The following is a 16,506-nucleotide window of genomic DNA, read 5'->3' on the forward strand; positions in this document are numbered from 1 at the left end:
AGTTACCTTCTCTTCATTTCTCTACTGAGCTTCTTTATTATGTGTTCTGCATTTGCTTCTGCTTTGAACCAAGTTATTGATCTCCCTTTATGGAGTTGAAAATTGTACAAGTGCTGTAGGCATGGGACTGAAAAGATACAAACTGTAAGGCTTTCATCAGTGAACAAAATCCAAGGAAGAAGCTCTTTCACTGACAAGAGCTGGTATTCCTGTTGACTGTAGAAACAATTTCCTCTTTTATATATTGGACTGACTTACAGAATTGAACCGTCACAACAGTTAAACCTCTGAAGTAGGAATTGGTGAATGCTTGCTTCTGCTTGGCCTAGCATAGGCTTCCTTCACTGACTGAGCAAGCTGGTAGCTGAAGTTACTTGTTCACAAGATTGCTTACTAGAAAATGTTCAAATATGAAAGCTCAATAGTATACTGTTAACAAACCTGAAAACTAGTTGAGAATTTTTCATGGTATTGTGTTGGCAAAATGCTGACAGAAGTAGGAAGGTACTGAGTGGAGCACTTTTGCAACTCTGACATGGTCACATGGATTTGTACGTACCTGAGTTTCGGAAAGCTGTCTTTGGCAAAAGTCTGGAAGTCTCAGTGGAAGCTGATTCTGTAGGAAATTTTTCGAAAAAGGCACACAGGGTTGATAGTTTTACTGCAAGGATTACTCTTTCTCTTGTAATTCTACAGTGGAAATGAGATTATTAAAAATGCTGTGATTTATTCACTGTGATCAAATGCTGAGCTGCATATTGTCATATTCCTTTAAAAGAGGCTATTGATCCATCCATTGTCTTTATTTGGGTAGATCTGAGGCTGTCAGAAATGTTGTGGAATGCTTTTGTATTTTGCCTGTGGGTTTGCCATTCTTCAAGATTTTAAGCAGTAGTTGCTTTGTGCATGGTACTTCACGTACATATTTTATTCTGGAGTCTTTTGTTACCCATAACAGTATGAATGATAAATGCTGTCTGGGGGAGAAAGATGACTGCAAATTAAATGCATGAAGGGAAGATTATAAATACCAGTAGAAGTTCTACAGACTATTTTTTATCCATGTATATTGTATTGTTGGTAGTTCCTAAATTTTAACCTTACGGTGTTTATTTTTGTTAGCAGCACTCTGGCACTGATACCTGACCTTAACTAACAACATTTTTGTTAGTGTTCTGGTACAAACAGTCTGGAGTTACTTTCCTTCAGTTAGATTCAATCTTTGTGTCTCGGGTAAAACATGGTGGGGTTTGCAGGCCGTGTTTAAAGAGTCTATCATCTGTTAATTACCTGCAGTGTTTGGTGTGTAAGTGGAAACCAAGTTAAGTGAAATGCTGAGTTTTTTTATTGTTTTTCTTTCTAGAACAAATTCTGTACAACATAAAACAGGAGTACAAACGCATGCAGAAGAGGAGACACTTAGAAAATAGCTTCCAGCAGACAGATCCTTGTTGTTCTACTGATGCACAGCCACATGCATTTCTCCTTACTGGACCAGCTTTGCCAGGTACCTGGAAAATTCTGTGTAATGCTGCTATGTCTTTTTAGCCTCTGTTACATAAATAATTTTCCCTAGTTATCTTTATGGGACCTTCTCACCAGTTACTGTTGCTTTTTTTGGCAATGAATTCTGTGTAATTCTGCTATATGTTGTTAGACTCCTGTTTGAGTAAATAATTTTCCCCAGTTATCTGGTGTTTTGTGGCATGTTCTCAGCAGTTACTGTTGCTTTTTTTCATGATACTAGCGTTGATCTGGAAGATTGTAAGCTTTTTGTTTTCAGAATCAGTAGGACGCAAAGCTTGCATTGTTTCCAAGAGATAATCCTGCATGCCCTGCCACTGATACTGTAATAGGCTTTTGCAAAGCATCTGTCTTTTCACAAATATACTGTACTGTCATTTTTACATAAAATAGAAGCTTAAATTTGTAAATGGCATTCACAGTGTTTGTGTAAGATGCCTGTGCATATTGCCCATTGTAGATGTCTTCCTTTGGAGGGTCCAATTTTAGTAGTAATTGGAAGTGTTCAGATGGCAGAGAAAGACTTCTCCAAATGCTTTGTAAAGCTCCTGATGTAAAAGCTGTGAAGAAAATTGATTTTAAAGTGGTTCTGAACTACTTTTAAGTGTAAGTTGGTGTGCCTGAATGTTTAATCTTAGGTACTTCATCTGCAGCATCATCACCATTGAAAAAAGAACAGCCCCTGTTTACTCTCAGACAAGTTGGAATGATCTGTGAACGTTTGCTGAAAGAACGTGAAGAGAAAATCCGTGAAGAGTATGAAGAAATTTTGACCACAAAACTTGCAGGTATATTACAGTTCAAAATAATGTGTTAAGATTGTCCATTGCAGATGTCTTCCTTTGGAGGGTCCAATTTTAATAGTAATTAGAAGTGTTCAAATGGCAGCTTAAGTGTTCAAATGAAAGCTTAAAGCTTTTCCTTATGTTAGTTACACTGTACTTTTTTTCTGATCTAACATGATCAAGATTGCATACAGGACAGAAGAAATTATGTGTAGTCTCTTTGATAGGTTTTTTCTTCTGTGCTGGCTTGGGTAGAAACTGTGACTGCTCAGTTGAAACAGTGGATTTATTTCAGATGGAACTTTATCTTGCTATCATGTCTGAATTAATGATTTCCTCCTCATTTTATTTTATTTATTTTTTTGCCAGAAAGACTTTCTATTCTACTGGCCTAAGAGCTCTTTGTGAAGGGCTTTTTTTTTTTCCTCCTGCTTGGGAACTGACTTCATTTTTCTCGAATTTGGCAACACAGCAGTACCTAAGATTTCCCTCTCTCTTCCCAGTACTTGCCATTATGTTGCTGCCAGCAGTGTTTGGTATCTGCCTGAGTGTCAGTTGTTCAGCTGATGCTCTCTTTTGAATTGTTGTATTTCACACCATTTAGCAAATATTTTTGGTGCCTGATGCCAGCTTACCTTTCTGTAAGGATCATGTTAATGTCAGCATTATAAATAGGACCTTTCTTTAGTTGAAGTCCTCTACTTCTAAGCATCTTGCTAGCATTTAGAATCTAAATTCTGGTGCATTCAGAGGTAGATGCCTTCACAGTATGATTCAGTGTCTAATATTTCTGGTGATTATAACAGACATCTGAGTGCACTTTTGGGCAGCAAATAAGCTTTTGAATCCCCACAGCTGTTCTGCCTCCCACCTGAAAGCACATCAGAATTGAAGTTTGCAGGTCTCTTCTGGTGTGGTAGTAGTGGAGTGGCCATGCAGTGTCAGCAGACTTGAGTCAGCCTTGTGGCTTGCCTGTGACAGTGTGGTCTCTGCACCTGAGCCTCTGTTCAGGTTCTGTGTAGCTGACCTCCTGTTGCTGTGTAAGAAATTGCTACGGTTTCAAGTCTCTCTTAAATCTGTGTCTGTTTACAGCTGGAACTAAACCTCTAAATACTTCTGTTGCTTTGGACCTAATGCTCCATTTCTGTGCTTATAACCTGCTTCAGACTGACGAATTGTGACCCTTTAGAGTGTTACTCTTCTAATTTGTGTATATTAGGAATTGGGTCACTTCTTGCATTCTCTTAAATACATTTCGGTTAGCAGCGATCATAACTATTTGAAGACCAGATATATTTACATTTGTTCCAGACGCTCTCTGAGTACAAACTTTTGGTTCTTTACAAGCAGGAAACCCTCTGGCAGGTTCCTTATGTGTGTTCGATCTGTCAGTCCCAAAGGGAACATTTTCTTTTGCTGTTTTTTGGAAGGGAGGGACGTGGTTTACAGTGAGATATGGGTTAGGTTCTTAGGATGGTAGTCATCAAAAGAGCTAGAAAGATCATCTTGCTGCATCCCGTATATCAAGCCAGTATGACATTTTCAGCATTATATGGAGATTTAGAAAGAGAGACTGCCAAAAGAGTTTACAAATGCCTTGCACAGAAGGCCAGTTATGTTTTTCTGCTGACAGATGATTATATTCTTTTCTAAACTTTGTACTGTAAGGTGATACTCATTCTTACAAACCAGTTAAGTTAATGGAAATGTAACTGGGAATTCTGTAATAAATCTCTTATTGAATAGCTTCATTCAAGTGACTTAACTGAATGTTTGGATCTGAGATATTTTCCTGATTCCTTTCTGAATCACGATTTTCTTGTAGGTAGTTAGCCAGATGCTGCCTTATTTTTTTTTTCTCCCATGTTCTTTGCGAACAGAGTTGTCTTTCACGGAGTCTCACTTTGTGTGTCTGATAAATGGAAAACTCAGGTCATGGTAATGCCTTGATTTCCCTTCCTGCCTATTACCTGAAACTGCTGTGTTAGCATAAATGTGGGTTTGCAAGATCCTTTGCAGGTTTTAGAACTAGGGGAATTCAAGGGGCTAAGTGAAGCTTTCACTTGAAAGGTTTTCTAGAATATGGTTGTGAAAACCAGCTTTTTATACTAAAGGTCAGGTCCATAGTAATCATGTTTGTACTCATGTCATTCAGCCACCTTTTGATTGAAAACAGATAGTTAGAATATGCATGATACAGGGTGCCAGTGTAAGCGTCATTACAAGTGTTCACTTAATTTTTCAAACAGCTCACTGTAGGTTGCTCAGACCTTTGGATTGCTTAACTTTCTGAATGCCACAAGAAAAGGGATTTTCAGTAACACATGATTCTTTGAATTTCCAAAGTCATAGTTTTAACAAAGATGATGCTAAAAAGCAGCTGTGTATGTTGACTTAAACCTTTAAAGAAGAAAGCTTGCAAGTTGGTTTCTGGCCTTTAATACATACTTTGAGGAAAAGTTCTAGTTGCTGATATTTTTGGAAGTGGTTTCTGGGCAACAGATCCTTCAATCTGCTCTTTGTGCTATTTTGTTGTTTGGCTAAGATCCTCGCATGGCTGCTGAAAAGCCATCAGTCAGAACTGCAGTGAACAGAGGTCCTGCCTGTGGGCAGAGGGGAACTGGCTGCCATGACCCTGGGCCCTTTTGGCCAGGGATGAGTGTCCTTAGGTCTTGGGGTCAGATCCAAACTTTGGGCTGCTGCTGAACTGCTTGCTGATTACTGATACCCTGTTTACTTCAAAGGTGAAGCTCATCCCTGCAAGAGGATGGGGACTTTAATGGGGCAAACCTGTGGGACTAGGAACCACTACAAATCTAACTGCATTTTTGGTTGAAGATTGCCTTCTTTGACCTTGCCCCTTTCTCAGAACACCCCACATTGCTGCACATGTATTTTTCCACAAGGGAGGAAGGGGAATGGAGAGGAGCGGCATCTGGTAGATATTACTCTCCTTGTTCAATTTCCTAATTCTGAAAGGTGATACCCTGCTGATGAGTGCAATATTAAACTGAGTAAAATATTGCGAATGTATTTGTGTGTATGTGCATAGAAAGAATAATCAGGAAAATAGCAATACTTAGTTCAAAGCCAAATTGATACATTTGAATCTAAATTTCATTTCAGATTACACAGTAACTGTTTTCATGAAGTCCACAGTCAACTACATGTCTCCTATTGTGGCTGCTTCTGTGATTGGGATTTTTTAAGTGCTAGTCACTTGGTGTTTCATCCTTTCAGTTTGTTACTTGCTTTTGATTTTCTGGTGGTCACCAAAAAAATTAAGTTCCACAGCAAGTGCCTTTCCTCTACTTCTGTGTTACCATTTTGTTAAATTGACCTTCTTACATCTTGTACTGATAGAAGCAGAGAGAAGTTGTGTTTCCAACCCTAGCACTGACTTTAATGCTATGTTTGCTTAACTACTCTGCCCCCATTATGGATCTGTGAAATGAGTACACATGATTACTTCAAAATACAGTGTCTGATGTTTAGCAGGCATTAGGGATGTTGAAGTCTGTGTGTGTGTGCAGCACAGTTCTCTTTGAGCATACTACCATCATTCCCAGTATAGACGTTTATATGGGGAAGTTTCTTAATTAGGGTGATGTTGTTTTGGGGATGAGTAGGAATGGGGATTTTGGACATTGCTGCATTGTTGTTCTGGGGGATGAGAAGGAAATGGCAGGTATGAACTGTGTGAAGTCACTTAAAACTACTGTTAGTGGATGTGTGTTTAACATAAAATGATTTGTATGTATAAAAAAAGTAGCCTTCAGTATGTTCCAGCTTGAGTTAATGTACTCACCACACATCTGCTTCATGCTTGCAGAACAATACGACGCATTTGTGAAGTTCACGCATGATCAAATCATGCGACGATATGGAGAACAGCCTGCCAGTTGTGAGTATCGATTCCTTCGGGTTCCTCTCTCACCATTGCATTGCCAAATTTTCAGGAGTTGAAATGGCCAGGCTTTGTTGATAAGCTGCAGCTAGGCCCCAAGTTAAAGTATCTTAAACTGGTAATAGGAAAGGCCGATCAAAGTTAAAAGGAAGACACGGGATAAAGTACAGCTTTTGTTTAAAAAAAATCTAGGGCTGTCTCCCATAACACGCTGTTGGTGTATTTCTGAAGCAGGGCTTGATGTTGCCATGGCAGGTTTATGGCAGAGCTGGCATTTATTAACTCCATTATTAACTCTTGCTTTTTTTTTTGTCTTTCCAGATGTTTCATGAATCACACTTTCTGCATATGTGGGCTGCCCTATACACCCTGTTTTATTGTTGCAAGCTCTCCCAGTAAAGACTTGCAGCAATGCCATATTTTTTCCCCCTGTGAACACAGGTTATTTCAAGCTTTTGTCAGTGGCAACCACTCTTATGCAGCAACTGGTTTTGGAGTGCTCCCTGATGTCAGTACCACCTGGATGTGGACCTTTGCTACCTGTAATAATACCAGTGGCCTCATTTGCTGTATCATTACAATTTGGCTTCTTATGTTAATAAGTTTGAAAAAGTTAAAGGATTAAAGCTGGTGTTCTAGAAGTTGCCCTTCACTGGTTGTGTAAATAAAATTGTAGAATGACACTTCTGACTGAAGTTAGTGTGATTTTCATAACTGTGCACTACAACAAAGCTGTAATCACAGTTAAGTTAGAATGTAATCCCAGGACAATTTTAAGCAAATAGCCCACAGTACTGCCTGTGAAATAGTGAAGGAGGGCATTTCTGTATTCCATGACTTTTTTGGGGGTTAAGAATGGGTTTATATGATTTCTCATTTTTGTAGTTTTTATTTATTCTATCAGTCTTTAACAAATGTTTATTGCTGCAATTTTTCAGTGTATCATTGTTTTACTGCCCTTGTAGTACTGGAATTTAGTTGGAAGAATAAAACATTTACTTCTAATCTGTTTGTTTTTAATATGCAGGTGGAACTTTTGCTGTGTATGAATAAACTTAAATCTGAGTGTTTAAATGAAAACTTTATTTACTGGCAGTAGTGGGTGGGTCAGAATTTTGGATCAGGAGTAGGAGGTGGGTGAAAATCTCTGCTAATTCTTCAGAGGCAAAGAAGTCTTCCTTAGATTGGCTGTGGCGTTTTCCTGTTGTGGAAACATGTTTGGTACAGAACTGCTGATAAGAAACTGTTGATTTAACTTGCTGCAGCTGACTCAAGCAGCTGTGTTTGTCCTCCTTCAGATTAAAATGACGCATTAAAGGAAATCTGTTTGTAAGATAGAGCAGGCACTTGCACCACAAGCTGCAACTACATAGGTATTGGAAGAGCTAAAGGTGTGTAATCTCTGTGTTCAGGGTCGAGGAGTTTGTTGTTGGATGCATTCAGCTTTTTCCAGACTGCTGCTGTCTGTGCAGTTCTGAGTCCCAGAATGAATTACTGCAAAGTTACTGTATGGCAAGTCCAGATCTGTGTGCTGTGGGGTAGAGGTATTGCTTACCAAGGGACTCAGGGTATCTGCTTTGGGAACTTGAAAGCAGTTCCAAAGTAATCCTTCAATTATAAACTGCTGTCTTCTGTAACTTACTGCCAGCTTCTGGTTAAGTGCAAGTCTGTTGTGTAGTAAGTCTGTGTACCACTTGAAATTAACAGAAGAGTTTTAGTTGAAATGTAATTGAAACTTCAGTTGGTAGATGCAGGCATTGATTGGCTCATGCTGATGGTTAGGGTATCAGAGAAGCCATGTGATGGACTCTAGTTCGTAGTGAAGGTTTATTCACTTAGTAGTGAGGTTACAAGTTCCGATTTGGGCACATTGCCACAGTATCACAGTATTTTCTGCTCGCTTTCCTGAAACTCAGCTTACTTAAATATGTGGATTCTTCTTACTCTATTTTCCAAGTCTCAGAAATGGGGAACGTGTGCTAGAGTCCCTTCTCAGGTTTTATCTGAAGATAAAACCAAAATTTTCAAGGGCTTTAATTGCTGGGTGTTTGTGTTGGGTTTCTCAGTCCATCTCCTTCCTGCTCCTCACTTTTTGCCTTCCTTTTATTGTTAACTTGCCCAGGGGTAGAAAAGCCACTGCTTCTAGGTGGACCACTACCGGAACTCCAACATCCTGGTACATCTCCTCTGTCTCCTGTGCTCTTATCTTTTCCTTTGGGATATTAAGAGTTATAAATAAGAAGTGATGTCATGTCAGCACCCAGCCACTCCTGTGCTGCTCCAGATTAATGCATAATGAGCAATCTTCTGGCAGATGAAATACAATGCCACCATGGGTGCTCGTGCATCACAGCTGTGGTATGTTTAATTTGTGCCTGGTTTGGAAATGAGGTTGCATTCTTTGAAATACTCCTTTTTTTTTTTTATTTAACCTGCTGCTTGTCCTGCCATGGACCTTAAACGGGCTCCTTTTCCTGATCTCTGATGTGACGAATTTCACGTGAAAGGCTTGTTCTAGCAGGCGACTTACTCTCTCATAGGAAAATGATTTGCTGCTTAATTACTTTGGAACAAATCGGGAAAATCGGGGTGCTGTGGAGAGCAGGCTGGTGCTTAGAGACAAACCTGCTTTCAAGTCAAGTAGAAATGGGTAAGATGCTGTAACTGCTCAATTCTTGGCACTACATTTAGCGGTGGCCATGTGGAAAATATTTGTGTATAACTGCAGTCTGCCCAAAAGCCAGGCAAGCTGAGGACAGTTGATGGCAACTTCACAGAGTGAAACCAAAGATCTGGGTTAACCTGGTTTTAAGACAATGATATGTAAATTCTTTTCAAGCAGCTCTTTGTTACTGTCTGCTTAAAAAATGGCATGTACATCCTGACTGTTGTTTTTTGTGCCTAGATGTGAAAGCATGTAACCATAAGATGATTCAGCATTTTTTCAAGGTTGAAAAGGAAGGAGATTGCTTCAATCTTGTGTGCTGATGCTTGCAATCTGCATTTGTACCCTTGAATAGCAAAGCCATTAGCACAGTGTGGTTAGAAGATGTGTTTTGTGAAAGCTCTCTCCCTTCCCCAGTCGGGAATTGGGAAGGATTTAGCTCTGTGATTGCACAGTGGGCAGGAAAACAGGGAGTATTAAAAAGTTCGTGCTCTTCTTGTGAACCAGTGCTCATGACCTTTGTGCTGGAAGCCATTCTCTGAGATGGAAAATATGGGGATGAATGTTTGGCTTGTACAGGCACCTAGCTGATTCTTGTATTTTACTGCTGTTGTGGGCTCCAAGAGAAAAGAGAAGTTACCAAGTTTGTGTTTGAAACCACAGTGTGGTAGTGGTGTCAGAGAACAGCATCTGCAGTGGTAGAGAAGAATGGCAAACTATTCAAACGAGTTAAGTTACTTTGAGGTCTCAGTTTTGGCAGTGGCATTGTTGAAAGGTGTGGCTAGTGCAGAATGTGGTATGGTTATCCATTCAGAGGTGAGGCTTTACACTGTGTCATGGTTTGAAAGCCAGTACCACAGTATAAACACTGGGGTTTTTTGGGTGTGTGTATGTCTTGTTTGCAGGCAGGGAAGTATCAGCAGAACATGGTGTTACTATGCAGGCAGTTGTAGAAACTAACATTTTAAAATTACATGGTATTTGCAGTTCAAATCTCCTGTGTATTTCCGCTGGAGCATGTGAGGAGGGTGAGTTTGCAATATTTACAGCAACAAGTAAATGAATTACATAAGAGGAGCCAAATGTAAAGTTGATCCTGCATTGCCCAATTAAAGCCTGGTGTTACTAGACCCCCTAGTAGCAAGCACAAGGTGCTTTTTCATGGCTGCAGTGTCTCCTCTGTTCATGATGGATGGTGGCTCAGAGTGCAGCGATGTTAAGCTCTTTCCAGGCAGGTGGGACTGCAAAGAAAGGCAAACTAAGTGAAACCTATGACCATATTTTTTCCATTTTTAACTGCCCAACCTTCCTGCCCTCCTTGCTAAAGGCTGAAATCACACAGTACTTCCTACATAATTTTAGTCATTTCCCCTTCATACGTTTTAGGGCCACAAGTGCCAAGTACTGAATTAAAACTTTGATCCTGAGAGACCATATCTAGCATAGCAAAATGTGACTGTAAGCTTCAAGATTTATTAGCAGTTAAAGGGAAGAAACAGACATCAACTGTTAATGTTTCTGTTTTAATGTCATGTTGCCTGTGCATTTGGGGATTAAAAGCACACACTGTTGAGGCTTGCTTCTCTTTATTTCCAAATACTTTACCCTCCAGAGGTGTGAGTTACATGGTGTGGGGCTGGTCTTGCACTGGGTAATGTGAGGGGAGGGAGCTGCAATAGTTGGCTCCCTGTCGTTATGCAGATAGGTGAGAAGTTTGGCTGTTCTGCTGCTCCCTTTGTCAGGTGCATTTGCAAGATAAATAGGGGCGGTTCAGGATGGAGTTGATCAGTATTCCCCTCCTCCTCCTGAAATTCCTCCCCTTCCACTGCTTGAAAGCCTTGTGTACAAAGGCCACTAAGATACAGGTCCTCTAGCTTGCCCTCTGAAGTGAGGAACAGTGGAATTTGTTCACCCCTGAGACTTGGTAGAAGAGAAGAGCTTTTGCAGCTGCTCCACCGAGATCCTGAAAGTTCTTGCTGAGTTTTCATCAAGGTGTTTCCCAAGTTGTATGTTCAGGCAGCATAAAGGCCAATAAACTGCTTGTCCTCCTGATTGCCTGGCAACGTTTAGAACCAGGCCCTCCCTTAAGTACAGCAGGAGGTGTGACTGTGGCTCTGCAATTGGAGCAATTGGAAAATACATGACTCCTGCCCTCTCTGAGGGTATTTAAAGCAAGCCTAACCCATCCTGTGCACATTCCTGGGTAACAGCCTGGTTGGTAAGTTACAGGTTCCTGTAATAGCACTTTTCCCCTCCTAGCAGGGATCTGGTTTATGCAAGTGATTCAATCTTCAGTGCCCCAGGCTGTCCTTTTCACTTGTTTGTGTAGGCTGAAGTGCCAGTGCAACCACCTTCGAGCATCTGGATCCTACTGGCAGGTCAAAGAGGAGGAAAAGTGAAGCCTGTAATCCTCTCAGGAAACTGAGGAAGGCTGGAAGTTGTCTGGAGGTCAATAGAGTCTCTCTTACCATAAGCTTAAGTAATCACCATTCAACTTTTAAGTGGGCTGGGAGGGACAAAATTTAAACACTTCTCTAACTGCAGCCTTGTTCCTAGGTGGTAAGACTGACCTGAGGTCTCCACTGAAACTGCTGAAATGCATGTGTCACGGCCCTCAGGGGAGTTTATCAAGGCATGGTAGACATGCATGCTTTCCTGCAGGGAAACAGCTTTCTTCCTTTGGTTTATAAGGCTTTTTCCACAGGTGGATGCTGACATTAGCATGAACACATTTGCTCCCCAGAGTCTGAGGGATGCTTTATGTGGTAAGAACTGCAGTGTGGCTTTGGAGTTCCAAAGCCAGGTCTGGTTAGACACCCCCATACTGCTCTGATACCTGGCATCAGGTGTGGGTTTTTCTTAACCTCTGCTTCCGGGGAACCAGAACTCCAGTGCTGACCATGGTTTTCCAGTGCTTCACCACAGCACTTCATGGCGTTTGTTACAGTATCATCAGGCACTGACCTGCACCTTGCTGTAGGCAGAGAACAGCAGCTCTCTGGTCTCCCCTGACCAAACAAAGCAGCAGCAGCTTTGGGCCACTCCAGTCCTGTTCCACAAAGGGGGCAGCATTAGTAACCTACACCCAGATGTAGGCTCTGCTCTGTGCAGGCAGAAGCTCAGAGGGTGCATCCTGGGCTTGCTACTGCCCAGGGCTGAGTGGCAGGGAAGGTTCTTTCACTGGAAGTCTGTTGGATGAGCAGTGCTTTCACACTCTTAACCAATAGCTGTTATTTTTCACATAGCTGTTTCCTTTGCCTTCCTACAGTACACATCCTCAGCAGAGAGAAAAGTTACAGCGTGTACTTCAGGTGTGGATTTTAGTACCTTCCTCCAAGGTGCATGATTGCTGTGGTCTCATTTAGTCTGTGCTGACACACGTTTCCCTGACAGCAAGTCACCCACTACTAATCAACTTCAGCAGAAGAAAGGAATGGTTTAAACAGTTTGCTTTTGATATTCTCAAAGAGCAAAAACTTGTACCTTCAAAATAATTCCATCCCTTTCTCCTCATGAAGGAGTTTTCAGGGTGTTATAAGCAGTTGTTATTTGAAGAACATGCAGCAGAACATGGAAGTTTACTGTCTTTCTTGGCATACCAGCTTTATTTATTTTTAAATGTGTAGATCAAGGGTCTGGAAGGCATTTTATCATGACAACTCAATTCGTATCAGCTTATGAGCAAGTTACTTAGTACTGCTTCATCAGTTCTGGAGCCAGTGTTGTCCTTTTGGCTTGCTAGCCTGAATTACATCAGTATAGCGTTAACTATCAGACATCAAAGATGAAAACTGGCACAGCAACACAGCGTTTGGAACATGAGCATTATGAGAGCAGTACATCACACAGGGAGGGTGAGCGTTAAAAACCAACAGTGCTATTCAAGCCTACCCAGGCACTCAGAATGTATCTCACAACATTCGCTCATCACTGACTTTGACTCGGAACGCGAAGTTACAAGGACTGGGTTAGCGGCAACACAGCTGTTGCACGGTGGGAGAAAGAACAGGTTTACTAAGATCCTGGTGGCACGTTAACAGCCTCCCCACGTCAGCCGTGCCACGTGGTCTGTTTTCTGCTTGCTGGGCTTTATGAAGCCCAAGAGTTCCAGTTCAGAAACAGCACGAATGAAACGAGCACTGGATGTTTCAGTTAGGGAAACTGCACTTTTTATGGTATGTATTGATGGAGACACTCACTTTAGGAGGGCAAGATCTCTTAAGTCCTGGTAAACACTGTTCACACTAAAACTGCTGGGGAAAAGGGCAGAGCATGATTTGCCTACAGAAGCACAAATCTTGAATCTAACCAGTATTTCTTTAGTTATAGGCACACTATGTGGCAACAAAGGGAGTTCCTTTCCCCACTGCTAGAACACACTTAAGCCTACAAAAGCTATTGATTTTGTAGTCTCTCAGAAGAAGAAAGAATTCTTACTTCCATGTCTCCTGACAAAACAATGGGAAGTCACATAATTACAGAGGTATTTTTTAGGGGATTTCATAAAGCAGCACCACCTTTTCTGTACTCCTCACTATACCTTTCTTGCTGCCTTCCCAACGCACAACTATATATCCTTGAGTTAAATAGAGAATTTAGTTTTGTGTTAATTATCAGCAGACCTGTAAAAAAGGCCTTATACTGGCTTCTACTGAGGACACTACTTGTATAATCATTTCTTCTGCTAACGCTTCCATCTTCCTCATCAGAAACTCCTCTCTCTGTTTCTTCATCTGCTCTGTAGGTCACAGCTATCCGACCCTCTGTTCCCCACCCCCCGTACAGCAGCTGTACCAACTCTCAGATGATTTAACCGAGTAGAACAGCTTCAACTTGGTTTACAGTCTGTTGGTTTCATTTCAGACTCAAACAGCTCCTATGGTCAGAAGCTGCTCTCTTACCTCGCCACCCCCAGCCCAACTGCTGATCAGCTGATGTGTTTCTGTGACATTTCCAGTACATTAAGGCTGTTTAAACCAGCCTCACTTTCTGGAATTAGTTACCAGTGCACGTGAAGCTGAATTTTAAAAATCTACGTCCGTTAATCCTGTGATTAACAAATGTCAAACTTGAGAGCAATGAGAAAGGATACTGGATGATATCATCCACCTGGTCTGAGGAAGCTGCATCTGCATTTGGTCCCTCAACTGCCGTCACCACTGTTGAGAAAGCCTAGAAAGGGAAAAACAGCACAGATTTAACACGTCGTAGACAGAGCTTCATATAAAACAACAAGCTCTGAGCTGATGACTATCAGGAGGAATGAGATCTTGGAATAGCAATTCCATGAGAACGTCAGTTCAGCAGCCATCAAAAGAGCAAGCAAGGTTACACATTAGCATGGCAGGAATACAGAATGAAAGACCTCATTCTCTGAACTCGTGTGCCTGCATTTTAAATCCCAATACAGTTCTGGTCCCTGGCTTGTTCTCAGAAACAATAAAAAACTGAAAAACATTCTTAAAGTGAGACTGCTTAAACATGGGAAAATGAAGGAGATTTGTTGGCTATGAAAACACCTGTAAAACTGAGGGACAGCAAGATGCTTCTGTCCACTTTTAGTTCCAGTAATCAAAAAAGGCAGCAGCAAACTACACAGACTCAGAACAAATGAAAGGAATGTCCTCCACCCTGCCTGTAGTTAAGCTACAGCATTTCTTGCCAGAGGATGCTGTGGTTGCTAAAAAGGTACACTGGTAATATAATCCAGATAGGCTTATGAAATAAATAGAGAAACCATTCCTGTTTAGGAAACATTAGAACTAAAACACAGAATCATAGACTGGTTTGGGTTGGAAGGGATGTTAAAGCTCATCCAGTTCCAACCCTCCTGCCATGGGCAGGGACACCTTCCACTAGAGCAGGTTGCTCCAAGCCCCTGTGTCCAACCTGGCCTTGAACACTGCCAGGGATGGGGCAGCCACAGCTTCCCTGGGCAACCTGTGCCAGAGCCTCAGCACCCTCACAGGGAAGAACTTCTTCCTAATGTCCAATCTAAACCTACCGTCTTTCAGTTTTAAGCCATTACCCCTGTCTTACCCTACATGCCCTTGTAAAAAGTCCCTCTCCAGCTTTCTTGTAGGCCACCTTTATGTACTGCAAGGCTGCTATAAGGTCTCCCCAGAGACATGACTGTTAGCTAGGGAGTATTTGGAGAATGTTACCATGTTAATGTACATTCTCTTGTTATACTCCTCCCCGCTTTTGGTCACGCCACGGACAGGATATCAGGCTAGAAAGACCTTTGCTCTTCCTCAGCACACGCATTCTCTCCAAGAGCCCCACACTTGGCAAGCAGCAGCGTTTGCTGAAAGTTTCCCCAAAAGTGTCACAGACGACTTAAAAGGGAATCAAAAAAACAGGTAACTTTGTGAAGCATAAGATCTGATCTGTGCTGAGCATAAAACAGAAGCAGAAGATTTTCATCACAGAGTAATAATGCTGAAAATAAATGATTCACAGTAGTCAGAGGAAGACTCTGTGGGCTGGTGATTGGATTCTTGCACAGGAGGGACTGAGGTGTGCAATGATTTAAGCTGTCAAAAGAAGCACTGAAGAAAAGCAGACATGCAGCAAAAGGATAAATCAGAATACTGAGAGCAGGTAAAGACCCTGTTTGCACTGTCACCTACCTCTAACCAATCAACAAGGTTAATCAATCTGCCACACTCCAAATGAAGCTTATACACAATGCATATGTCAGGGGCTTTATTAGAAATGCTTCCGCCGTCACTCTTCAAAGCTTGATTCTGGTGGAAAGGAAAGAACGCAGTAGCTTCGATTAGGTCTTAATCTTGAACGGTTTTAAAGGCTACATAGAACATTATTTCAGGAAATTCCCATGGTAGGTATTTCAGCCAGATGTTTACTGCTTGTGTGGTTAATGGCAAGTTGAGGGTACAAGGGAAAAAAGCACAGAACAGGAAAATAAGCAAGCACACCATTAAAAACAAACACCAGTAAAAAAACCACGCAGCTACTTCACTCCTGGTGTTGCTTCTACAGTTTTGTACACTTACAGAGTCTCTAATGAGTGATTATCTGATTAGGCTTTTCCCCCAATTCTTTTGCAAGTTCTGTTTACATATCAGGGGGAAATACTCTGTTCCATGGATTCAGGAAAAGAAACTAGTCAGGATTTGCCCCAGACTGTAGTATGTAGAAAAGTGTCTCTTCCCACTCCCACCCCTCAAAAGGAAGAAGGAAATCTCAGTACAGATCTATCAGACAGATATACTAAAAAGCAGAATTACTTCTCTTATCTCAGAGTTTTATCCTTGAAATGTAATGATCATTTCTCTCTGGCTTGAAACTCAGTAGCTATAAAGGCAAAAGTCTGATTCCTCACAAACTGTTCTGTATGTCAGGAAATTCACGTCATCAGCAGTGAACCATTTACTTGAGAAGTAAAAAAGCCACATGAGCCAGAAGCAAGAGCTGCAGCAACATCTCATATCGGTTCATGGTTCTTTTTTCCAGCTTTCAGTTTCATGCACTCTTAAGAATGAAAACACCCACTGACCATTCCTGTCAGTTCACAGAAATTTTTGCTTAAATGCTTTTATTCGCTAGTAAAATATGCAAGTTACTTTTGGGAGGTGTGTGAAGCCCTGGCAAGACGCCTC

At 41.4% G+C, this 16,506-nt stretch overlaps 1 protein-coding gene and 1 long non-coding RNA gene across 2 annotated transcripts; one reads left to right on the forward strand and one right to left on the reverse strand.

Annotated features, from left to right (window-relative positions):
- The first annotated feature begins 960 nt into the window (after positions 1-960).
- Positions 961-7,221, forward strand: AKIRIN2 (akirin 2). Its single transcript, XM_010009350.1, has 5 exons — positions 961-1,039; positions 1,364-1,507; positions 2,163-2,312; positions 6,142-6,213; positions 6,538-7,221. The coding sequence occupies exons 1-5, from the start codon at positions 1,006-1,008 to the stop codon at positions 6,546-6,548; spliced, it is 411 nt and encodes a 136-aa protein (XP_010007652.1). The 5' UTR covers positions 961-1,005; the 3' UTR covers positions 6,549-7,221.
- A 5,660-nt stretch (positions 7,222-12,881) lies between these two features.
- Positions 12,882-15,630, reverse strand: LOC104401684. Its single transcript, XR_719891.1, has 3 exons — positions 15,514-15,630; positions 13,974-14,053; positions 12,882-13,020 (listed from the first exon to the last, which is right to left on the reverse strand). It is a non-coding gene; the product is annotated as an uncharacterized LOC104401684 (long non-coding RNA).
- Positions 15,631-16,506: the final 876 nt, after the last annotated feature.

This window comes from Nestor notabilis, unplaced genomic scaffold, assembly GCF_000696875.1.
Source record: "Nestor notabilis isolate BGI_N333 unplaced genomic scaffold, ASM69687v1 scaffold2802, whole genome shotgun sequence".
Lineage (NCBI taxonomy): Eukaryota > Metazoa > Chordata > Aves > Psittaciformes > Psittacidae > Nestor > Nestor notabilis.

What these genes read in the sequence shown, in the direction of transcription:
- AKIRIN2 (XM_010009350.1), top strand. Translation starts at nt 1,006, where the DNA reads ATGCATGAAGGGAAGATTATAAATACCAGTAGAA. An exon ending in GATTATAAATACCAGTAGAA is followed by an intron (nt 1,040 to 1,363) that starts GTTCTACAGACT and finishes TTTTCTTTCTAG; the next exon opens with AACAAATTCTGTACAACATA. An exon ending in TACTGGACCAGCTTTGCCAG is followed by an intron (nt 1,508 to 2,162) that starts GTACCTGGAAAA and finishes GTTTAATCTTAG; the next exon opens with GTACTTCATCTGCAGCATCA.